This window comes from Durio zibethinus, chromosome 2 (genome assembly GCF_047325235.1).
Source record: "Durio zibethinus cultivar Kanyao isolate XHJ-2024 chromosome 2, ASM4732523v1, whole genome shotgun sequence".
Taxonomy (NCBI): domain Eukaryota; kingdom Viridiplantae; phylum Streptophyta; class Magnoliopsida; order Malvales; family Malvaceae; genus Durio; species Durio zibethinus.
In genome coordinates this window covers 3960669-3986880 of record NC_143163.1, presented here as the reverse complement: position 1 = coordinate 3986880, position 26212 = coordinate 3960669, and the positions used below count along the sequence as shown (strand labels likewise).

General features: G+C 31.4%; 2 protein-coding genes and 1 pseudogene across 2 annotated transcripts; 1 reads left to right on the top strand and 2 right to left on the bottom strand.

The window, feature by feature from the left end:
* Positions 1–241: 241 nt before the first annotated feature.
* Positions 242–1174, bottom strand: LOC149519897 (uncharacterized). The gene is made up of 2 exons (XM_089742484.1): positions 863–1174; positions 242–768 (listed from the first exon to the last, which is right to left on the bottom strand). Exons 1-2 carry the CDS (start codon positions 1101–1103, stop codon positions 509–511), a joined length of 501 nt encoding a protein of 166 aa, XP_089598610.1. The 5' UTR covers positions 1104–1174; the 3' UTR covers positions 242–508.
* Positions 1175–5391: 4217 nt separating this feature from the next.
* LOC111308036 (alkane hydroxylase MAH1-like) lies at positions 5392–14646 on the bottom strand (annotated as a pseudogene).
* Positions 14647–17230: 2584 nt separating this feature from the next.
* Positions 17231–25989, top strand: LOC111308035 (RING/U-box superfamily protein). The gene is given in 6 exon segments (XM_089751470.1): positions 17231–17275; positions 17387–17519; positions 18591–18790; positions 19142–19242; positions 25621–25673; positions 25850–25989. Coding segments are annotated over 6 exon segments (672 nt in total).
* Positions 25990–26212: the final 223 nt, after the last annotated feature.

The window sequence follows — 26212 nt, the reverse complement described above, 5'->3', positions numbered from 1 at the left end:
GATAAATTAAGAATTAAAAAAAATTATGTTTTTGGGAGAAATTACGAAGGGTTTCATTTTTCCAATTCAGACGACAAGTTGTCAAGGAATGATAGTGGAATTGATACAAATTTAGGCAGCTTTAGGCAGCTTTAGGCCGCTTTAGGCCGCTTTAGGCGTCAAGAATGTTGCAAGACTCACATTTGAAACTTCCCGAACGAGACAAATTGGAAGGAAAAGAAGCACAAAACGGAAACCAATGTAGCAAAATCCAAAACATATTTCTTTTAACAAAAGCTACTGCATAAAAGAAATTACAACATATTAGATAGAAGAACATGCATGGCCAGAGCCGACTGAAAGGGATTAAAACCTAAAACTTCTAATTTTATTGAACATTACATCTCAGTTCGTTCTTTAATCACACTAAAACAGGAAAAAGAAAACAGTCTGGATACATTATTGTGAACAAAAACGGTATGGAGCACAAGCACTGCATCTTCCCTGGATTTCAAGTCCTGGTTTTCCATCAGTAGCGCAAACGGAGCAGCGGTACCACAGCGAATTTCATCTGGCCAACCTTGCAATGGAAGCCATTACGTTCAGCACAAGCAAAGTAGTAGGGTTTCTTCCTCTTCAAGACAAACTCAAACCCATTTCCACCTCCTTGACTTGGGTTTGCAATCATCTTAGCTTTTCTTAAGTCGCAATTCAGGAAGCTCCTCAGGTTGGGTAGCAAGTAGACACTGTGAGGAAATGTGGTGTTGCTTGGTGGATCATATTTGAACACTGTCAAATTGCCAACCGTCATTCCAAAATAAACAAGAGTATTAATCAAGAAATTTGAGACTTAAAAAAGAATGTTTAGATTTAACTTAATTACCTAGAGTATCATTGAGGTAGAAGGGAGCATTTTTTAGTGACCAATCAGTGTAGTTGACGCCAAATTGCCAATTCTGTGATCCCCCAACAATGACTTTTTTGGGGGCATTGGTATGATTGTAGGAGCCCCAGGCGCCGGTGTGGTTAAAGCCAGAGCCCCAGTCCTTGTTGGCGAAGCCTACTCCCAGCATGGAAGCAGCAGCCAGCACTAGAACAAGTCCTTGAGCAAATGTGAAACCCATTTTGTCAATCAAGTTTTAAAGAGTAAAGGAAAGTGTAAAAATTGGATGTTGCTGTTGTTGGCAATGGAAGGGATGAGTAGACAGGTTCTTATAGGGGGAGACTAAGAGAGAGAATGAGAATTTGGAGCAGTGCGAATGAATCTGCCAAATAACCTTTTTCAACAATGGTAGGCAAAATTTTGGAAACTGAACAGTGATGCAGAAGGTTATATTGACATTTTCGGTCAAGTCATTCACATTTCTATACGGTTTTTTTTTTTGTTTCTACATTTCTTGAGTTCTTGTTTTTCAACTTCATAACATGCTTGGCAATAATCTAATGTTAGCAGTTTTTATTATCATGTGAATTTTTCCTATTAATTAAGTGAAAGAAATTTATAAAAATTGATAAGGTTTGGACTTCTGTTATTCAATGATGAAATATGTTAAAACAATTTTTTTTTCTAAAACGAGTATTTATGATATAATGCACATATGGGAGTCCTACATAGGTATGTGTAATATATATATTTTACAAAACTGCAGTTTAAAAATAAATTTTAAAATTTAAATTTATTAAATGTCAACTCTAAAAAATAATTATATAAATTAATTTATTGTATGTATATATAAATATAATTATATATATATTATATAAATATGTGTTATTTTCTTTTAAGTTTTATTCTATTTTTTCTAAAAAAAAAGTTACACTTTCTGCATCCTTCATCCATTTTCTTTCTTTTCTTATTTTTTTTTCGACTTATGCTACTTCACCAAAACAAAGTTGTCATAGTAAACGTAGGCCCCCCCCCAAAAAGAATGTCCGAAGTTAACGGTTAAATGGAGAGTGGATATCTAACTAAAATGGAGAGTGATTTAGTCTAACATTTAATGCCACCATTATGATTAAAAAAATATCATCATATACACGTCCTATATGATGTAATAACATTAATTACTTTGGGTACAACATGGATATATGTCCTTGGCAGATCTGATAAATGAAACATATTAAAATAGTAAAAATTTTCATTATTCTTAACACGTTTAATTAAATTTAAAATTAATAGTTACTTAAATTATTTTTTATTTATTTTCATATTTAATTTAACATCATCAAATTTCAATAACATATTAATTTCAAAGTGAATTAATCACTATTTGATAAATAATGAAAATCTCTACTGCCTTAGTGAACAAGATCTTTATCTGCCAATATCAACACGTGGATATTTGTTGATAAAAATTTTCAAAAAAAAAAAAAATTTCAAAAAAATTAAGTAATTAAATATCAATAGAATTTCATTAGGCAAAAAAACCTTTCTTCTTGAAATTTATAGCCGGCAGAAACACAAAGCCATCGTTCCAATAAAAAAATCAAATAGATTAGGATTTGCTGGTGATTAATTTGTATGACAGTATAAAATAAGAGTTCATACTTTAATTTCAATTTTGACAATATAATTCTAATTAACCAAAACAAAACATGTATAATTAAGAAAATATAATTATCAATTATCAATTATGTAAAGTTTACTTTAATATAAACTTTAATGTTGCAATAAATAAAAATTAGTCATATTTTAATTTAATAAAAAATAGTTAACTTAAGGTCAAATTATGCTATTAGTTTCTATACTTATACTGAATTTGAGCTTTAGTCCCTATACAATAATCTGAAGAAATCAAATTATCATATTAGTTTAATTTAACAATGTTGATTTAATTGATAACAATATTAGTTTATCTCAATTAAGTTAGTTGACGTGGCCATTAACCACGTTGATGTGGCATTGACTTCAACGACATAGTATTGATTTGTTGACATGATAATTGAGATTGATAAAATCAATTGGTAAATTATACAAATAGTCTATGTATTCTTACAAAATTTAAAATTTAATCATTATACTTGCATGAAATTTGAAATTTAGTTTCTATATTCGTATGAAATTTAAAATTTAATCTCTCTCATGCAAAAAATATTTTAAATTTTTTTAAAAAAATTAGTTTTTTAAAACATTAAATTTTTGCTACAATATTCTCTCATGATATTTTATCTCAATATTGAAAAATCTATCATAATATTTAGTCATGATTTTCATCTATTGTCACTTAATCTGTCACAATTTTTTGTCACTCATGTAAAATACTATTACTAATTCTATCACTATTTCTTGTTACATTATGTCATAAAATATAAATCTATTACTAATTTTATCACACTTTTCTATCACAATTTTAGCATATTATGGCCATATGAAAAAAAATATTAAACCAATTTATTAAAAATTTATCACAAATTTCTAAATATATAGTACAAATCTGTCACTAATTGCATAATTTTACCTTTAGACAATGATGCAAAAATTAAACTTCATTAATATAACTACTAAAAAATTTACAACAAGTGCAAAAAATGTCAAATAACATCAAATGCTTAATAGCATCTAATGACCCTGAGCACTAGGCTTTTCAGCTAGCATCTTTTTTTACGCTTTCAATTGATTTATCCTCTTAGCAATCCTTAGTCGAGAGACTTCTAACATTTGTTGTTGATCAACATAAGCTTTGGCCATCTCTAGGTTAGTTGGATGGAGGATTTACTATATAAACAAATGAAGTTGGTTTAGACCTTACAACACATTGGCTTGAAGAAGATGATCGAGAACTTAGCTTGTACTCCTTTGAACCATTGAAGTCCAAATCAGCCTCTCTATATTCCATGATTGTAGGTTTGTTCACAAACATTTTTTTCATGGGAACATGAACATTATTAATGTTTCTCAAATCAAAGAACCTCATACTCTTGTTAAATATGATTTAGCTCCATTTATTAACCAAATCCTTAGTAAGTTTCTTTTTGGAACTTGTTTCCTCTTCAAATGTTGATAAAAACATAATCATCTTTCCGATACAATTTTGCTTGAAATGTTTTCATTGATCTTTTTGTTGTAAATTTGGTGGAAAATATGTCAAGATGTTCAAAACCATGTCACGAATTTGTGTTTGGTAAGCTTTCATCAGGGAAAGGTTCGAGCCAATTCTTCAGGATTGTCAAAACCCCACGATCCAAGAATCATTTTTGAAAACTTTTCTTAGACAAAATGTCAATAAGAAAAGGCAGTTTCTAGAGTTTGTTGGTGGCAAGTTGGCCCATTTTATCGAGTTGTGCATCATTTTCAACAACGATCTCAAGTTTAGTAATTACTTTCTCAACAATTAATGTGATTTCTTCAGGACTTTTCTTAATTTTCTTCCTCTTTTTAACAACATTAAACATGGATTGATTTTTGGATCACCTTTATGAATATCTAAAAATAATAATTTTATTAAAATTAGTTAGTGATAGATTTGTATCATATATTGACAAATTTATAATAGATTTTAAATAGATTGGTTTAAGATTTTTTTTCATATAACCACAATATGATACAATTGTAATAGAAAAGTGTGATAAAATTAGTAACATATTTATATTTTATGACAGAATGTAATAAGAAATAATGATAGAATTAATAATAGTATTTCATAAGGGTGATAAAAAATTGTAATAGATTTAGTGAAAATATATGAATATTGTGACTAATATTGTAATAGATTTTTTAATATTGTGGTATAATCTTATGAGAGAATATTGTAGCAATTTTTAAAATTTAATGTTTTAAAAAGCTAGAAATTTTCTAAAAATTTAAAATATTTTTTTGTATTGGAGGGACTAAATTTTAAAATTTCGTACGAGTATAGAGACTAAATTTTAAATTTTGTATGAGTACAGGAACCATTTGCATTATTTAACAACTGATTTTATAAATCTCAATTGCCACATCAACAAGTCAATACATAATTAAACTAAATACCACGTCATGAAATCAACATCAGGTCAACATGATTAACGTCTATGTCAGCTAACTTAATGGAGATCAACTAACACTATTATCAATTAAACCAACATTATTAAATCAAATTAATATGATGATTTGATTTCTTCAAATTATTGTATAAGGATTAAAGTTCAAATTCAATATAAGCATAAGAATTAATAGCATAATTTGACCTTAATTTAATATATTATCAAGTGTATAGTTCACTATTTTCAATTTTAGAGTTAGCATTTTTATACATAATATAAGTATAGATATGGATATAAATAACACCACAATTCTTAAAAAAAGGGTGGGGCACATAATACATGAGAAAACATTTTATATTTCTACATCGATTTCATGGATGGAATTGACCATGTCTGTGGAAACTCTTTAATTCTTAAAATGTAAAGCCAACGAACCGTGCAAATTGCTCAACTCTATCTGTTCTTAATCCTAATCATTAAGCCCTTTTTCATCTAATAAAATACATTATTTTTTGGAGCAATATTTTGGCCTTCAATTACATAAACATTGTAATTCTGATTTATTGCTGTTGCAGTAGCCTTCATTAGAAAAAATGACATATTTCCTTGGACAAATCCTTCGTCCTGCAAAGAAAGCGCAAAATTTACACGGTGGCTCTCGTTTAATCTTTCCTTCCACTTTTATGATCCACCTCTCTAGCTTGAATTCATGGTAGTCTTCTCCCAATAAACCTTCAATCATTCCCATTGCATGTTTTGTTAGTAGTTTAGAATGTGATATACCCCACATTGAGTCGAAAGATAATTTATATGTGGTTTAAAAGAAATTACTTATATTAATTAAAAAGTTAAGCTAAGTGCTTGAGTTTGCCAAGTCATTTGGGCATGCTAGGAGTTTTTCTAGTGGGTCAGATAATTATAAAAGTTAAAAGATAGGCACTTGGGCACTTATGCTTATTTGGTAAATAAATTTAATTTTTAAATTTTTTTAAATTTTTTTGTTTATTTATTTATTTTAAAATATTACAAATTCTGAATAAATATGTTTTGAACAAAGAAAACATGACTGTTTAAATAAAGTTTATTTAAACAAGAAAATATGACTATACAGAATGTCATGACTTTTTAAATTGGCTTGATTGGTGACTGTTTATTTGTAATAAATAGTCTTACTACCTGATTAATTTCACTACTTCTAATTTAGAGATATTTTAAACCTTTGTTGTAACATATAAGCATAATTGTCTTTAAAATACTGTTCGTCACGCTTCAAAACCATATTTTCTTCTTTCATATTTTTTTATTTTTTTTATTTTTTTTAAATTTTCTAACAATTTAAAAATAATTATGGATACTACATCTATTGTTGTCCCTACTGCTGCTATAGATTTGGAATCAAGCATGAAGGTTCATTTTTAAAATTAAAATGTAATTAAACTTAATCATTTTAATGGATCAAACTACACTAGATGGAAGACAAAATGATTTTTCTGTTAACTACATTGAAATCTTTTATGTATTTGATCCAAATTTGGAACCAATTTTAAAACCAACTCTTAATGTTGTTAAAGTAATAAAAAGCAAATGTAAAGAAGATGAACTAGTTTGTCGATGTTATATTTTGAATTCATTATTTGATCATCGATGTAACCTATAGAGAAATATGAAAACGCCAAAAGATATATGTACTGCTCTTGAACACAAATATATGAATGAAAAAAAAAGGGTATTGATAAGTTTCTGACTTTGAAATACTTTGAATTTTTAATAACTAATGACAAACCACTCATGGACCAAGTGCACGAGTTGCAAATTCTAGTTTCTAAGTTAAGTGAGCTAGAAATTAAGGTTCCTAATTCAGTTTAAGTTGGAGCTATTTTGTCAAACTTCCTCCTTATTGGAATGGATATAGGAAAAAAGTTTTACATTCAATAAATACTTTCACTATTAAAGAATTTCAAACTCACATACAGATTGAAGTAAAAAATCATGCAAGAGATGCACTCTTTCTTAGAAGTTCCAATGCGAACCATGTGAGTGGACAAAATTTTAGAAAAACTTACAAGTTTTTTGGTAAATTTCAAAATAATTTTAAAGTCAAGAAGAATAAATTTAAGAAATCCAAATTTAATAAGAATAAAATGTGTTTCCATTGTGGAAAGAAAGGACATTTGATTAAATATTATAAATTTAAAAAAGCTAGAATTAAGATTGGTTCTAGTTTTGAAAAAAAACATATTTGGTTGAGTAAGAAATTAATGAATTTGTTGCTATAGTGACTGACATACAGATCGAAATGATCATTGAAGTTCATATGGCTATTGCAAATAAGTCATCTAATTGGTGGCTAGATTTTGATGCAATAATTCATGTTTGCAACAACAAAGAGCAGTTGAAGATTTATGAAAAATGCAAAAGACCAGAAAACATCCTTATAGGAAATCATGTTCTTGCCAAAGTGATTGGAAAAAGAATGGTTGAATTAAAATTCACCTTAGGACAAAAATTAACTTTACTTAATGTTTGTCATGATCTTAAGATTAAAAAGAACCTTGTATCTGTAAATCTATTGTGTAAGAAAGGCTTTAAGATTGTACTAGAGTCTAATAAAGTTATAGTGTCTAAAAATAGTGTATTTATTGGAAAAAGATATTCCAATGATGGTATGTTTAACCTAAGTATTGATGAAATAAATAATGTTTCTACTTATATTGTTAAACACTCTTCTTTTTTATGGCATGCTAGATTAGGACATTTAAATTATCAAATATATGAATCATATGACTAAGCATGGTTATATAACATACCAAAAAAATCATGACATTAAATGTGAAATATGTGTCAAAGCAAAAATGACCAAGAAACCTCTTCTTAAAGCTGAAAGAAATACAAAATTGTTAGAACTCATACATTTTTATATTTGTGAGTTAAATGGTTTATTAACAAGAGAGGGAAAAAGATATTTTATAACATTTATAGATAATAATTCTCATTATACTTTTGTGTATCTAATAAGAACAAAAGATGAAGCTTTTGATAAATTCAAAGAATATAAATTAGTTGTTAAAAGTCAAAAGGAGAAGAAAATCAAAATTTTTCGAATTGATAGGGGTGGTGAATATTTTTTAGATTCATTTTCTCTTTTTTGTGAAAATAATGGAATTATTCATTAAAAGACACCCTTGTTGCACCTCAACAGAATGGTTTAGCGAAAAAGAAAAATAGAACCTTAGTTGATATGGTAAATAGTATGTTGTTAAATGCTAAATTACCTCTAAATCTTTAGGGAGAAGCACTTTAATAGCATGCCATATACATAATAGAATTCTTTCAAAGAAATTCTTGAATACACTATATGAACTTTGAAATCATGGCAGAAAATCAAATTTAGATTATTTTAAAGTGTGGGGGTGCATTGTATTTTATAAAATACATAATTCTCATAAATCAAAACTATTACCTAGAGGTATTAAAAGTATTTTTGTTGGTTATGCACAGAATTCAAAAGTATATAGACTTTTTTATTTAAATATTAATGTTATTGTCGAATCTATTCATGTAGAATTTTTTGAAAATAAGTTTATATATGATACTGAAATGGAAAAACAAGTTGAAATGATTCTTATGATTAAAAATAAAAGAAAAGAACATAATAATTCTGTTAAACTTAGAAGGAGTAAAAAAACTAGAAAAAAAATTCTTTTGCCTTTCGATTTTGTTTCTTCAGATTTTATAGTATTCCTAGTAGAAGGAAATAAAACCAAAGTGCTTAATAAAACATCAATTCTACTAAATGTAGATGAAGACCTTAAAACATTTACTGAAGCTATGACTTCAAGAGATGTTACTTTTTAGAAGAAGCTATTAATGATGAAATAGACTCAATTATGTCCAATAATACATGGGTCTTGGTATATTTACCTCCAAGTTCTAAACTTATAGGATGTAAATGGGCGTTTAGAAAAAAATATAATACAGATGGTTCTGTACAAACCTTTAAACCAAGATTAGTTGCAAAAGGTTTTAAATAAAAAGAAGGCATAGATTATTTTGATACATATGCTCTAGTAGCTAGAATAACATCCATTAGAGTTTTATAGCTTTGGCTTATAAATTACATGTGCATCAAATGGATGTTAACACAGTCTTTTTAAATGGTGACTTAAAGAAAAAAGTATACATGGAACAACCAAAAGGTTTTATTCTTTCAAGTAATGAGAATAAAGTTTGTAAATTAATTAAGTCACTTTATGGGCTAAAGCAAGCTCCTAAACAATAGCATAAAAAAATTGATTCAATCATAGTAGCCAATGATTTTAAACATAATGGAGCAGATAAATGTATTTACTTAAAATTTACTAAAGAATATAGAATTATAATATGTCTCTATATAGATGATATGCTAATTTTTAGTACTATTATGATAGGCATAAATGAAACCAAAATGTATCTAATTTCTAATTTCAAAATAAAAGATTTGAATGAGGTTGATACCATTTTGGGAATTAAAATTAAGGGATATAATAAGAGTTTCATACTTAATCAAAGTCATTATATTGAGAAACTACTTAATAAGTTTAAGTATCTTAATATAAAAGAAGCCAATACTTCATATGATAAAATATAAAACTAACAGAAAATCAAGGTTATACAATTGCACAACTTGAATATACTAGTACTATTGGAAATGTTACGTATGCTTCGTATTGTACTAGGCCAGATATAGCTTTGTTGTTTACAAGTTATCAAGATATACAAGTAAGCCTAGTATAAGTCATTGAAAAGTTATAGGAAGAGTTCTAGGTTATCTTAAAAGAACTAAAAATTTTGGCTTATTTTATTCTGGATATCCAGCTATTTTAGAAAGATATTCAGATACAAGTTGGTTCACTAGTATAAGTGATAATAAATCCACTTCATGATGGATGTTTACCCCTGAAAGTGGTGCAATTAATTGGGCATCTAAGAAACAAACTTACATTTCATATTCAACTATTGAATCTGAATTTGTAGCTTTAGTTGCAGCATGCAAGGAAGCTAAGTGGTTAAAAAATTTATTAATGGATATAGAGTTATGGCGACAACCAATGATAGCCATTTCCTTATACTGTGATAGTAAAGCTACTATATATATGTTATAACATATAAATATATAAATCTATAGTTAGATTTAATAAATGAAGTCACCACCAATCTTTTTTATCTATGTGTGATTGGTCAACTAAGGAATCTATCATTTTAAGGAGCTCCTAAGCTTAACTAAGGGTCCTTAAAAAAAATAAATTCGAGTTTACAAACTAGAACAGGGTTAAGAAGTTTGGTTACATATGGAGAAGGTTATAGCACCCCTACATGCCCATCCAAATGATGGTATCATTTTATTTTAAATTTATCCTAAGGTCTTGATTCTAATGGTCTTAAATTTTTATGTTAAATATTAAAAATAATTCATAAAATTTTTTCATCAATCTAGTAGAACTCTTAAAAATATTTTCTCACTTCAAAAGTATTCAAAAATCTCATTTATTTTCTTAAAGAGGTTCCATAGTAAAAAAAAAAAAGATTTAATTATTTTTTATTGAAAATACATCTAGTTATTCCACCATTTGGGTCAAATTAAAAATATTTTCTTTTTTTAAATTTCTAAATTTTCCACCATTTGGGCTTATATAGAAATTTTTTTTATTTCTTTTAATTTCTAAATTTTTCACCATTTGGGTCAATTTAGAAATTTTTTTAAAAATTTTCTTCTTTTTTTTCTTTGAAAATAAAATAATATAACAATTATTTTCTTGAAATTTCATTTAAATTCTTCCACCATTTGGACAAATTTAAAGAGATTTTTCACCTAGAGATTTCTTAAAAAATTTACCATTTAAAATTTTTAAGAATTTCATCTTTGGATAATTGTCACTATTTTCAACCAAATATTTTTTTTAGTTTTTTTATTAAAAATAAATATTAATTATTGTTATTAAAATTTTATCTAAATTATTTCACTATTTAGGATAAATTTAAACAAAAATTTCTCACCTAAAAATTTTATAGAAATTTGCCATTAAAAATTTTTAAAAATTTCATCATTAGATAGTTAATATTTATTCTCAAAAAAATATTTTATTCTTTTTATATATTTTTTTAATTTTTCTCAAAATTTATTCATGCAAAAAAACTTAATAAATAAATAAATACCAAAATAAGGAAACAGCTCGATTCGGCAACTTTGGTGGCTCGGCTCCAAGCACAGAATAAGGCTCGAAGACTAAACTCGAAGGATCGACTTGGCTTGACTCGGCTAAAGGATTTAGTTTGGGACGCTGATCGACAGAGTAGGTTGCGCTCGGGTTGGGTCGCTCAAACAAAAATATGAGGATCTTAATGATTTTCTTAACGCCAAAACAACGTTGTTTTTGGAGCAATATAAAAGTCTAAACTTGATCTTTTTTCTAATATTTCTCCTTTTCTTTCTCTCTCTTCCCTTTTTTTTTTCTTTCTCTTTCTCTAGAATCGGATGAACTCCAATTGAATCTTCGTTGGGTTCTAAAAAATGTCACTAGAATCTTTTACAAAATTCTAGAAAACCTATCAAAAAATTCAACTGGTATTGAAAAATTCACATAAAACTAAAAATTTTAGTTTGAATATGAGAATTTTCTAGATTTTTCCAAAAAATCCCTTTTTTTAACCCAAAAAAAACTCTGAAAATTTTTTTTTAATTACTTTCTACTTTTTTTTGTTTCTAATCTGTGATTTGTGTTTTTATGTGCTTTTTCTCTCTATTTAATCAGTGCATATTTATAATAAAAAAAATTAAAAGAATTCCTGATTAGCTATAACTCATCCTCTGACAGGATCAAAAAACATTTTATTTATCTTATACAAATTAAATCCTTCTATGAATGTACCATCCCCAATTCATAGTAGAATTTTTTTTAACCATTTTTTTTGTTTTATTTCATTGAACACTTAACAGAAAGATAAATCAAGCAAAAAAAAATGAAAAATATCAAAGATAAATCAAATAATAAATAATTAACAAAAGATAACAACCAAAATAATAATAAAAAATGAATGAAAAAAAAATAGCTAATTAGACCTAATAACCTAGACCCATTGAACTAGGCTCAATTGGTTCAAGCTCGGACCAAATAGGGTATATACAATCTAGAGCTTACAATGAAATTTATAATGAAAAATATAGACATATCAGTCTAAAACATGCTTATATAAGAGAATTGATAAAAAAAAATAGGGTAATTACCATAATATAAGTTAAATCTACTAACAACTTAGTAGATCCTCTTACGAATGTGCTACCTAAAAATTTGGTAAAAAGTGCAACAAGTGGAATGGGTTTAAAATTCCTTTTAGACACCAATAATGAGAACCTAACTTTGAATTAGTAACCTTTAATTATAAAGTTTAATAGGTAATAATAAGTTATTGTTATGTGTCTATAAATACTAGTCAACCCATTCTAAATATTGAGAATACTATTGTAAGCTATTGCGTAAATGAAGGATGAGATTGAATTCTTAATGGAGTTTACAATTTAATGTCTATAGCAATGGAGACATAAACAAGAAACTCCACCTATATAAACATAGAAGTGGTGCCGCTTCAATAAGAAAATTGAAAACTTTCTTGTAAATGTTTATGAATAAGGATAAGCATATGGCCATAATAGTACTAAAGCGGTTATAAACCTCTAACATAATATTAAATAAGTATATGTATGTTATATCTTCAATTTTAATACTAAGAGTTGAGGTATTTATGAACACCATCAATTTTGTTAGAATTCTAATGTATATATGCTAATTGAAGGTTTAAATCAAAAAATATATTTTTGTATTCGTAATATTTATTTGTATGAAAAGTTAAAGATTAAGCACCACATTCCAAACTAGTAGGGGATTATTGGTAGTTGAGAATGTGGTGTATCCCACATTAAGTAGAAACATCATTTATATATGGTTTAAAAGAGATTATTTATGTTAATTAAATAATTAAGTTAAGTGTTGGAGTGGACCAAGTTATTTAGGCTTGCTAGGACTTTTTCTAATGGGTCAGATAATTTTAAAAATAAAAAAATAGGCACTTAAGGCACTTGTTTGGCAAATTAATTTAATTTTTAAATATTTTAATTTTTTATTATTTATTTATTTTGAAATATTATCAATTTTGAATAAACATGTTTTGAATAGAGAAAATATGATTGTTTAAATAAAATTTATTTAAATAAAAAAATATGACTATACAGAATATTATGACTTTTTAAATTAGCTTGATTGGTGACTGTTCATTTGTTATAAATAGATTTTTCTATCTAACCAATTTCACTATTTTTTATTTAGAGAGTTTTTAAGGTTTTGTTGTATCCTATAGGTATAATTACTTCTAAGATAGTGTTCTTCATACCTCAAAGCCATATTTTCTTTTTTCATATTATTTTTATTTTTCTTAAATTTTCTAACATGTTTTGCTATTATGATTCTCGTATTTTTAAGGACGCGATGCCCACTCGGAAGCATGTCTGGTTCAGTACATGTCCGGAATTCGAAAGGAATAGATGGACATAGTCTTAGTTTTTCACAAAATGCTGCATGGAGATCTGTTAGTTTGCTCAACTCTTTGAAGCACGATGGTATTTGCAATCCACCTACTTGTTTCAGTGATAAGTTTCTCTTCACTTCTTCTCTGATCTTATTTTCAACCAAGGGATTCTTGGAGAGGAGATAGAAGAACCAAGTCAGTTAAACTGTAAGTATCGTCACTGGCGAACAAAAAATGTATAATGTTGTCCCTTATAAGACTGTCCCTTGGTGTTATCGGGCCTGTCACCTCATGTCCTGTCAAGTAACACTTTAAAAAATCGAAATCAATATTGTCTTCATCTCCATTTGATGCCATTGCTTTGTTGGACTATTTGTCGCGTTGGGTCGATATATATTCTGCCAAAAGATCGTCAAAAGCCTTCCAAGCATCGCTTCGTCTCTTCTCTTTCCCAATCTGAAGCCAACTCTGCAACTTCCAGCGGCTGTCAGGCATGACATATCTGTAAAACACTGCCTCCAGAGTATCACTTGTGGCTTTGTGGAATCGATTTTCTGGGAATTCAATGGAGAGTACGCCAGGGTTACAGCCAGTTGCCATTATGTAACCAATATCAAATGCATGCCTTACAAACAAATCTTGCAAGTCCACCACTAGCTCACGTTTAGAAACATACTCTAGCACTTTAACAAGCCCTTGCTCTATTCGTTCCTGAAGAACCTTGGAAAGGGATTGGCGGAATTATTGGTGATTCAAGAAAGCATGAAAAACTTTCCTATGACGTTTCCATGCCTCACCATCGGAATTGAAAAGTGCTTCTCCGAATATATCAAACTGCTCCAACCATTCGGAACCCTTCAAATAAACTGAATTGTTTGTGTTTAATATATAACGCACATTCTCAGGATCGGAGGTGGCCAGGAAACTTGTGTTAGTAAGCCAAATTCCCGTATAAAGAAAGGTGACATTGCTTCTTTTCAGGACTTCGGCAACTTTGTCATGAGGCCTATGCAAGTTGAGAAGTAATGTTGGAATCATCCCAACAAATGGCCAGTTTCGAGGAAGACCATTGTTGTCAATGAAGCGATAGAGAAAACGAATAAAAACAATTCCCAAGATCATGCATCCGAGATAGCCAGACACTGCCATCATGCTTTTAGAGAGCTATAAAACTTAAGTTGCTTAGACGAACATATCCTCAGTTAGGGCACATTATATAGGTGTAGCCTTGCTCTTCAATAAGTCACAATCAAAGCCGCTTGCATTTAGCTGTAAATGAGAGGTTTCCATATATCCACTTTGCCAAGTTGCCATGATTAGTAATGACCCAAAATGGAACCCCATCTTTTTTCTAGGAGGTCACATAGTTTGAAGATAAAAGAAAATATTGTAAACATTGAGATTGTAATTTCTTAAAGTGTATTAGTTTCGTACTCATATTCGATCTTTTATGCATATTATATACATATATATATATATATACATATATCAATATCAGGCTTTTATGCAACGCGTACGCATTTTTTAGCGAAAAAAGCAATATAAGTCAATCCAAAAAGGGAAAAAGATATTTGTTAAAGAATAATGATTTAAATCTCATAAAATATTTATTTGAAATTAATAAGATATTATCTTATGGATAAAAATACTTGCAGAAAAAGAATTCTAAAAGAAAAAAATTTTCAATAAATAAGTTTGACTTGCAGAAGAAGAATTCTAAAAAAAAAAAGATTCTTAATAGACAAGTTTATATGCTTATAAATATGTGAAGTCTCTATAGAATTATATATGAAAAAAACATGTAAAAGAATTATGAAGTTTTGTGGAATAGACAACTCATAAGATTACTGAAGATTTACATCTTATGAATATCTATATTTAAATATTTATAAGTGGACTAGAAGAAAGTGAAAAAGTCTACATAGTTATAATGGGTGAGTGTATATGGATATATATTTATTTATATTAAAAGGGTGCATATAGTTATATATTTATTTAAGTTGAAAATATTTTATAAAATTGAAAGAAATTAAGAGAATCTATGAGTATTAATATGAGTACTTGATTTGATTGTATGTTTATAGTTTTCTATAATTAATAATTTTTTTTATTTGTTAATGTAAGTCCATTAAATCAAATCATATTAAATTATTATATCTAATATAATTAATTGATTAATTGATTTTATTTTCACTTATTTAATTGAATTAGAGGGTTTTTTTTTTACCTAAAATAGAGTTAGAGATAGAAAGAGTACTGTCCTGTCCTCCATTTGCATTTACCATCTCCACCGCCAACTAACCACTTTAACTCTCCATTGCTTCCGCCGCCTACCAACCAATTCCTGTCAGAAACTGCGGCCCATTCCTACGATGCATGAAGACTGCAAATTAAAGCGTCAGCTTATTTTCCATAATTCTGAATGCAGAAACTGGTCCACCCCTCCTTTGATTTTTGTCACATGTGGTCCTCATCCAATTAATCCTTCAATTGACGGTATGTTTGATAAGCATATGATCACACTTTAGTCGGCTACTACCCAGACATTACTTTTAACGGAATTAATTCCTTTTTTTATCGAAAAAACAATTTTGGCAATTGTTCATCCAAGTCAAACATATATGTTTGCTAATCTTAATTCTAGTATAGATATCATAAATGCCATGTGGTTGAGAATTTATATATTAGTTATTGTAATTGAAATTTAATCAAGTTGACCTTAGATTAGATTGTGAAGACAAAAAGTTTGGTGAAGGACTCCCACTAACATGCTTATCAGCTTGCCCAACTCAAAGTTGTTCCATTTAATTAATGTTGCTGAAATGATATTAGAGGAAATTACATACACATTTATTATTTGTGGTGTATATATATATGTATGGTATTAGAGGAGAATTGTTCAAACAACCGACCAAAATCATAGCAGACAATACCAAATTCTTTAATATTTGAGGATATTATTAGATTCCCTTTTATATAAAAACAACATTTATGGAGTAATTAAGGTAAAATGTACACATTCAAATTTAACGATCAAAATTATTTGGATTTTGTTCGGTTGGTGCAAGAAAAAAAATTTTTTTTGGATAATGCATTTTATTGATTCAAAGAAGTAGACTAAATCTAAAACAACTTGTTAAAATCTAAGACATTAAAAAAAAAAAAAAAAACACTTTAACTAATAAGTCCCCAAGAACAAAGGAAACTATGGTTCCTAAGAACGATATTTTTCTTTCAAAAAGTCATCTTCATGAATAAAAGTCCAACAGAGCTTTAATCTATTCTAAATGGTTTTCTGGTATAATTTATTAGTCCCTAAAATGTAAGATCTATGTAAATTGCAAACACGAGCTATAGTTTGCACTTTGGACTAAGATTGAAGGACTAATGTCCATCTAATCTTAATCCTAACCATTAAGCCATGCTTCATGTGAAGCAAAGCACTGTTTTTGGGATTCACATTCTGGTCTACCGTTACATGCACATCATAGTTATGGATTATAGCTGATGTTGTGGCTTTCATTAGAGAAAAAAAAAATAAAAGATAATTTTTTCCTGGAAAAATCCTTGGTCCTGAAAGGAAGGCAAAGAATTTACTTGGCGGTTCACGTTTAAGCTTTCCTTCCTTAGTGATCCTCCTCTCGAGCTTGAATTCATGGCAACCTTCTCCCCACAACCATTTCATCCTTCCCATTGCATGTATGGCTAGTATAAATACCGTTTGTGGATTGACCTGATGGCTACTTGGAAGGATGTCTCGCTTGGTTGCTGTCCTCAATTGGTAAGGAATTGGTGGCCACGTATTTTCCTGAGAAATTGATGGAAAAGACCTTTAGCGATACATTTTGAAGCGAAAAGAGAAAGAGGGGAAATGGAAACGGAGAAGAGATAGGAAAAAAAAAAAGAGGTGGAGGAATCTAGAGAGAGTAAGAGGTTAAGTGAAAGCCCTCCCAATGACGATTGCTGCCCAATTTGCTTTGGCTCCTTCACTGTTCCTTGTCGATCCAATCGCGGTCATTGGTATTGTGAAAATTCTTTTAAATTTTTTTTTTATTTATCGATTTATTTCGTTATTGTAATTTTAAGTTTGATTTTATTTAATTGGTGAAAAAAATTTAAGATAGAATCAAAAGTGAAAAATATAATTTTTTTTTTCGAAAAACTTTAAATTAAATATTGAATTTAATTACAAATACGAATAAAATTTTAGATTTAACTTTTTTACAACAGAATATATTTGAAATTATTAAAAAATTATTACTTGTTAACAAGAATTTATTGATTCATTCAAAATATCCCTTGAAAACCATTCGTGTATTATGTTTTAAATGTAATTTGAGTATTAAAGTTTTTGGTTTATTGTTTATATGCGAGACTTTATGTTTTCTTGGCAGCTTAAATAGGGTGTGGTACATTGCTTGAAGAAAAGAATTTATATTACTAAGATGCGAGTCTCTTTGCATCATTGTTTTTTTCTATCTTTTACTTTATAATGAAAATGATAAAGAAGCTGGAGGCTTTCTTATGGGACCTTTTTTTTTAATCCGTATCATTTTTTTACAAATTACAATGTACAAATATTTTTAATTCGGTTTTGGTTTTTTTACTATATTCCTTTTCTCTTTATTTGCTGGTAATTTAATGAGATTATTATTGAGTTATGTAAACAGGAACATGAATTAGATATTTACCTAGACTTATGGATTCCTGACCGGCTAAATGTTCATGTAAAGAACGTTGTTGAGTACTTTTAAGCTTTTTCTCTCGTCAAAGGACAAAGGGATGTTTGTGCTGTTTGCAACTTATTCTGTGCATTGTTTGTTTGTCATTGCTGTCATTTCTCGACGAAAGCTTATTTTTTTACTAAAATTATTGATAAACGATTTCTTTTTCCTTGCGTATCCTATGCCGCGGATTGCCAAAACTTGAGTTCAGTTAAAATTTTAACTTGCCTTTGGTGCAAAGGATGGAGTTTTAGTGATTTATAGTCTGTTAATACTCCCCACCTCCCAATTGGGGAACAGGGTTACATGTTTGACCTTAAATCAAGTATCCTCAAATTGGTTCTTTTTTCCCCTCCTCCTTTTTGGTTTCAGCAGGCAGTTTTATTTTGTAATTCTGGAACTATTCCTCAGTATCTAAGCGATGCAAGTGTCCCATGTGTACTTGCAAGATTGTTAATTTGATGCCAGAGGCATCATTGCAACAACAACAGGACCAGGAAGTTACTGAACTGCTTAAAACTGTACAGAGGTATAACCTTCTCTTTGTTGGAGGTGTGCGTGGATTTGTTCAGGTATGTGTGCTAATATAGCCTTTTCTAGACTGGAAAACATATATGCAAAGTGATTTTTGTTGTTTCTTTCTTTCTTTTCCCTTTGACACATAAGACCTTAAAATCGATGGCCTTAATTTGGTAATCTTTTTAGGCATACTGCGCTGTTTTCTAAATGTTTCGTATATTTTACTATACCATAAGACGTTACCTCTGAGGTGAGTTAGAGAAGAGTGCCATTTTGTGTTGTTAATCCTAACAATCCTCATACTTGCTTCTTGATTATTGCTTCGTTTATCTTACAGCTGTAACATATGAATCTTTTGTTCTGTTGCAAGCAGGACATGAACATTTTCTTCCTTCTTTTCTTAGCAGAAAGTGCACAAGTTACCATTCTTTATCAAGAGAATGTTCCAGGGATTGATGGATTCTGATGCAAATGATACATATATTGCTAAGATGCGCCTTTTTGCAGTTATGTTTGTTCAACATTTGCACTGTGAAGGCATATATACATGTGTACTAACTAATATATATATAGCAATCATGTTTACAAACAGACGTGTGCACAGACTAGCATGCATATGCATGTCTGGTGGTGTGCATGTGCTTGTCTTCTTGATTTCATGTTAATGTTACTTGTTACCATATGCAATTAGATTATTTAGTATTTTCCTTCAATTTCCAGACCATTTCAATATCTGCTATTTTCATCTGATGTATGTCATATACCTGAACTTTATATCTTCAATTCAAAAGAAAATAGGTAGAACTTTGGAGGGTTCTAGTAAAGTACTTTGCATTTCTACTTACGGAATGGAAGGGATGTTGAAAGGAGACTGAGGAGAGACATTTTAGCATTTCAAAATGTCGGTATGCTTCATATAAAAAAAATGTTAGTATGCTATTGATGTGGGAGGGATAGTTAAGAACTGTTGCGCCTGAAGCAATAATCACAACAATACAGAAGCAATAGACAACAATCAATAATCAAATGCGCAGGAAAAATAAAGCACACCAAGATTTACGTGAAAAACCCTCCAGTGTAGAGGGAAAAACCACGGGCCACCAGAAAAATCTTCACTATCAAATAATAGTTATACAAAGTTCTTCTCTAGCTAAAACTAGAGCTAATCAACAACTAGAGAAATAATTGGAGAAATCTCACCAAATAAGTGACTCAACAAATACACCCTGGATTTGTTCCTAGAGAGCTTCAAACCCGATCTTCACCGTTCAGAATGTATAACTCTGAATCATAAACCTCCTGACAAGGTTCCAACTCAATCGGACCACGGATCGACTTCCGTTTAATCAACTCTCCCTTCTCTTTTTTTCTCTCTCTGCTTTTCCTGGCTTTTCTTCTTTCTCTGCTTGGTTGTCGACACACACACAAAACAACCCCACCTCTTTTTTTTATTAAGTAGCTAGGGCTCTGTGTAAAATAAAAGATCAAGGCCCATGGCCTTTACTTGGTCCAAAACCACTTACATGGGACTGGACCCCATTTTCCTAACAATCTCCCCCTCCAGTCCCATTAGAAGGAGATTCATCACCATAGCAATTTCATTTGGAACTTACCTTGGCCAGGGAACTCATTCCGGCCAAGTTACTGCAAAGCTCAAGCTTTTCCCTAGGAAGTATCTTAGTCAACATATCTGCCACATTTTTATCAGTATGGACTTTCTTCAATAGCATCTGCTGTTCTTCAATCACTGAACGTAACCAATGATATCTAACATCAATGTGCTTTGTTCTAGCATGGTACATGGTATTCTTACTCAAATCTAAAGCACTCTGGCTATCACAAAATACCACATACTCTTTCTGATTCAACCCCAATTCAAAAAGAAAACGTTTCATCCAAAGCATTTCTTTACATGCTTCAGTTGCTGCAATATACTCAGCTTCTGTAGTTGACAAAGCAACACACTTCTGCAACTTAGACTGCCAAGATACAGCTCCTCCTGCAAAAGTGAACAAATACCCTGAAGTAGATTTCCTACCATCAAGATCGCCTGCCATGTCAGCATCAGTAAACCCTTCTAGAATTGGTTGTGAAACTCCATAAGTCAAACACATTTTTGAGGTACCCCTCAAATATCTAAAAATCCATTTTACTGCTTCCCAGTGAACCTTCCCTGGATTAGAAAGAAATCTGCTCACTACACCAACTGCATGAGCAATGTCAGGCCTTGTACAAACCATAAGATACATTAAAGAACCGACTGCAGAAGAATAAGGAATACTAGACATAGCTAGTTGCTCTTCCTTAGACACTGGACAAGATTTCTTACTTAGATGAAAATGGTTGGCAAGTGAACTGCTAACTGATTTAGCATGTTGCATGTTGAATCTACCAAGCACTCGTTCAACATACTTTTCCTGTGACAACCACAGCTTTCCAGCTCTCCTATCTCGGATAATGTCCATACCAAGAATCTGCTTTGCTGGACCTAAATCCTTCATATCAAAGGACTTAGACAATTGTTCTTTCAACCTGCAAACCATACTAGCATCTTGTCCTACAATCAACATATCATCAACATATAATAATAGGATAATGAAGTTACCATTAGGGAATTGTTTAATATACACACAAGAATCTGCTGCTGTTCTTTTATAGCTATGACTCATCATAAAAGAATCAAACTTCTTGTACCACTGTCGCGGAGCTTGTTTCAAGCCATACAAGCTTTTCTTCAATTTGCAAACTAAGTGCTCTTTCCCTTTCACTTCAAAACCCTCAGGCTGATTCATATAAATGTCCTCCTGCAAATCACCATGCAAAAATGCAGTTTTAACATCAAGTTGCTCAAGCTCAAGATTCAAACTAGCTGTCAATCCCAGTACCACTCGAATAGAACTCATTTTTACAACTGGAGCAAAAATCTCATCAAAATCGATGCCTGGTTTCTGAGAAAAACCTTTTACTACCAATCGAGCTTTGTACCTCACTAGTTTGTCACCATCCTTTTTCAACTTGAACACCCATTTATTCTTTAATGGCCTCTTCCCTGTTGGAAGTTTAACAAGATCATAAGTACCATTCTTTCGCAATGACTCCATCTCTTCTTTCATTGCTTTTAACCAGTGCTCTCTATCCGGAGTAGCCTGCACATCTTGAAAGCTTTCTGGCTCCCCTTCACTGGTAACTAAAATAAAATCTGAACTTGGATACCTGGTAGATGGCCTGCGCTTTCTAGTAGATCTCCTGAGCTGAGACTCTACATCACTTGATGCTGAAGGTAGCTCCCCCTGCTCAACACTCTCAGGTAGAGAGGATTGCTCCCCCTGCTCAAAACTAATAGCATCTGGCTCATCACCAACTATGGCTGGCTCATTCATATCCCCAAGTTCTGTTTCTGGCTCATTTTCACCATCTGTGGCTCTTTCCTGTGAAATCCCTGTCGGTGTTGAAACATCACACTCAACAGTAACTCGTGTAGTCTTCTCATTTTTTTCAAGATCTGCTATGGTTTCTTTTTCATGAAAGACCACATCTCTGCTTCTGACTGTCTTTCTCTTTACTGGATCCCATACCCTGTAGCCAAATTCCTCATCACCATATCCTACAAACACACACTGTGTAGCTTTACTGTCAAGCTTTGATCTCTGCTCTTTTGGTACATGCATGAATGCTTTACACCCAAAAATTTTCAAGTGAGAGTATGAAGCATCTTTTCCTGTCCACACTCTTTCTGGAATGTCAAAGCCTAAAGGAACTGATGGTGACCTGTTAAGTAAATAACAAGCTGTGTTGACTGCTTCACCCCAAAATGGCTTTGGTAATTTTGCCATCCTCAACATACATCTGACTTTTTCCACAATGGTGCGATTCATTCTTTCAGCTATACCATTATGCTGCGGTGTTCCAGGTTCTGTCCTCTCATGCCTGATCCCATGCTTTGAGCAATACTCTTCAAAGCTTTTAGATGTGTATTCCCCACCATTATCAGTTCGAATACACTTCAAGGGTAACCCTGTCATCCTTTCAACCATGGCATGAAATTTTTGAAAATACTGCAGTACCTGACTTTTATATTTCAACATATACACCCAAATCTTACGTGAAGCATCATCAATAAAAGTAACAAAATATCTGCTACCACCTAATGACTCAACCTCAATGGGACCACATACGTCCGAATAAATTAATTCCAATCTATTTTCTTTTCTCTGAGAACTTTTACGAAAAGAAACTCTATGATGCTTACCAAACAAACAATAATCACATGAATCGAGAGACATACCTTTGGTCAAGGGAATGAGAGAGTGCCTTGCCAAAACCTGTAACCCTTTTTCACTCATGTGTGCCAGCCTCCTGTGCCACAAGTTTGCTGAAACATCATTTTCAACGGTATTTACCTGGTTACCGTTCAATTGCATCCATGTCTTATACATTGTGCAGCATAATTTTCCCCTTGCAACTACCATAGATCCTTTGAGAAGCTTCCACTGTCCATTCTTTTGTCGGCTTTCATATCCCTCCTTATCAAGGACATTAATAGCAAGCAAGTTCATTCTCATATCTGGAATGTGTCTGACATCTCTCAAAGTCAACATGCAGCCTGTACTAGTTTGTACAACAATATCACCAATCCCAACAATCTGCGACACACTCTTGTTTCCCATCTTGGTACAACCAAAGTCTCCTGCTTTGTAAGTTGTAAACAACTCTCTCTTAGGAATACAATGATATGCCGCTCCTGTGTCAACTATCCACTCAATGCCGGGATCACTAACATGATTACAATCACCATGTGTACAAATCAAAGTAACTGAATCACTATCTGAATTCACTGCTGCAACATTGTCATCATCTGAACTCTTGCCTTTCTCATCTTTTCGCTCTTGCTTTAAGATTCTACAGTTTCGTTTTATATGACCCGCCTTACCACAATGGAAACACTTCACTTTACCTCTAGACTTGGATCTATGTTTAGACTTACCACGGCCTTTTGAGTCCTGACCTCTGTCGATGTTTCTACCCCTGTTCTCTGTGACCAAAGCTTGATTCCCAGGGTCTACATCTTTTCGCCTCGCTTCTTCATTAAGCATACTGTCCTTTACCATCTCCAATGTCACCTTATAATCAGGAACTGAATTAAGAACAGTCACAACTAGAGTATTCCAGCTGTCTGGCAATGAACCCAAAAGAAATAATGCCTTCATTTCATCATCCATCTTAAGTTCCATAGTAGTCATCCGATTAAATATATCTTGAAAATCACTCAAGTGCTCTGTAACAGATCGTCCATCCCTGTACTGTAAAGTTGCAATCTTTTTAACAAGCATAACTTTATTCATACCTGTTTTTCTCTCATACAATGCTGCCAATTTTTCCCAAACAATGTGAGCATCTGACTCCTGCGCTACATGATGGAACACGCTGATATCAACCCATTTTCTGATTGTAACCAGCGTCTTTCTACCTAGCTTCTTCCAGCTTTCATCTTTCATATCTGCTGGTTTAGCCGAATCACCCAATACTGGCTCATACAAATCTTTACAGTATAGATGATCCTCCATCATAGGCTTCCAAATTGAATAATTCGATGCTGTCAATTTTATCATGGAACCTGTATCACCCTCCATGATCTCAAACAGAATTTACTTCTATCCTGGGTTGCTTCTGTATCGATGTCTCAAAATAACCCTCGCTCTGATACCACTTGTTGCGCCTGAAGCAATAATCACAACAATACAGAAGCAATAGACAACAATCAATAATCAAATGCGCAGGAAAAATAAAGCACACCAAGATTTACGTGGAAAACCCTCCAGTGTAGAGGGAAAAACCACGGGCCACCAGAAAAATCTTCACTATCAAATAATAGTTATACAAAGTTCTTCTCTAGCTAAAACTAGAGCTAATCAACAACTAGAGAAATAATTGGAGAAATCTCACCAAATAAGTGACTCAACAAATACACCCTGGATTTGTTCCTAGAGAGCTTCAAACCCGATCTTCACCGTTCAGAATGTATAACTCTGAATCATAAACCTCCTGACAAGGTTCCAACTCAATCGGACCACGGATCGACTTCCGTTTAATCAACTCTCCCTTCTCCTTTTTTCTCTCTCTGCTTTTCCTGGCTTTTCTTCTTTCTCTGCTTGGTTGTCGACACACACACAAAACAACCCCACCTCTTTTTTTTATTAAGTAGCTAGGGCTCTGTGTAAAATAAAAGATCAAGGCCCATGGCCTTTACTTGGTCCAAAACCACTTACATGGGACTGGACCCCATTTTCCTAACAAGAACCATTTGATAGATTCATTTTGAAGCATGGAAAGTATGATGGGATACGTATATCGCATTTTATCCATTTAAAAGGAAAAAGAGATAAAAAAAAAAAAAAGAGTAGGATAATCTGCTTAACAAGCGTAAACAATGGTTCAGAATGAGAGAAAACAAAGGTTCAAAATGCTGGGTAAAAAACAGATGAGAAGGCTAGACATGTTAATATCTTCATTTGTATAGCTCTTTTTTTTTTCCAGTACCTGGAAAACATGGCATGTTACGATTCACTTCTAATGTTGTGTGGTGGCATTTTTTTAATTCTCTTATAACCATATGCAGCCATCGCCAAAAGCTTGAAGTATAGCAAAGTAATAGGCTGCTATAATGGTTGAGGCAATAAAGAATAAGATGTAAAGATGCTAATAGTTGAAGTTAGGTGTGAAATTTCTGTTTCTTTTTTGCATGCCTTGGATAGAATTAGTAGTAATTCAATGAGGAATCATTTACGTACCATGTGTATTTATGTTGAAGGAATTGCTCATGTCATTGAAAAATGGCTTCATGACTGTTTACCTCTGTTAAAGTCATACTATCTTACATGTTGCAAATGGTGCTAAGTTTCATCTACAGAGCTACACCATTTGATTTTGTTCCAGCAGGTATGTTTTCTTTCTTAAGCAATATTTGTCACTCGTAGGGGCAATTGGAAGATGATTGTAGTATGCGTCCATTTGATTTTATTTTTTTTTTAACATTTTGATGCTAGAGAGCTAATGCACCATAGGACGTATGCTAAGCCAATCAGGTAAATTATTGTTGTTTTTCTGCTTTGCAGGGAGTCTGGGAATTGGAAGAGTGTTAGATTTTTCTGCTATTACTCTGGTACTGGTCCTTCGTTTGGTGGTCATCTATCGCAGAAGATGACTTATGCAGTGTGTGAGACACCAAGCAGCCATGGAACTTTTACAGGAATGAACTTCTATGGTTCTAACACATGCTATGTTATGTCTTTCTATTCCCGGTGACTGTAAATACCTGTAAATTGTCCAATTACATTAGGTTATACATTTCACTGTTTCAGAAGAATTAATAAAAAAGAGAGCGAGGTGGTTTCGAAATTCAAAGGAGTAGATGATTGAGTCGAGTTTTGTGTCTAGTAGCCAATCTCATGTACATAGAAACGTGGCAACTCTTTGCA

Bases quoted from the DNA above. Each gene is read 5' to 3' on its own strand.
- LOC149519897 (XM_089742484.1), bottom strand. From the start codon at position 1,103: ATGGGTTTCACATTTGCTCAAGGACTTGTTCTAGTGCTGGCTGCTGCT. The intron at 769-862 runs GTAATTAAGTTA...GCAATTTGACAG, and splicing joins CTACCTCAATGATACTCTAG to TGTTCAAATATGATCCACCA.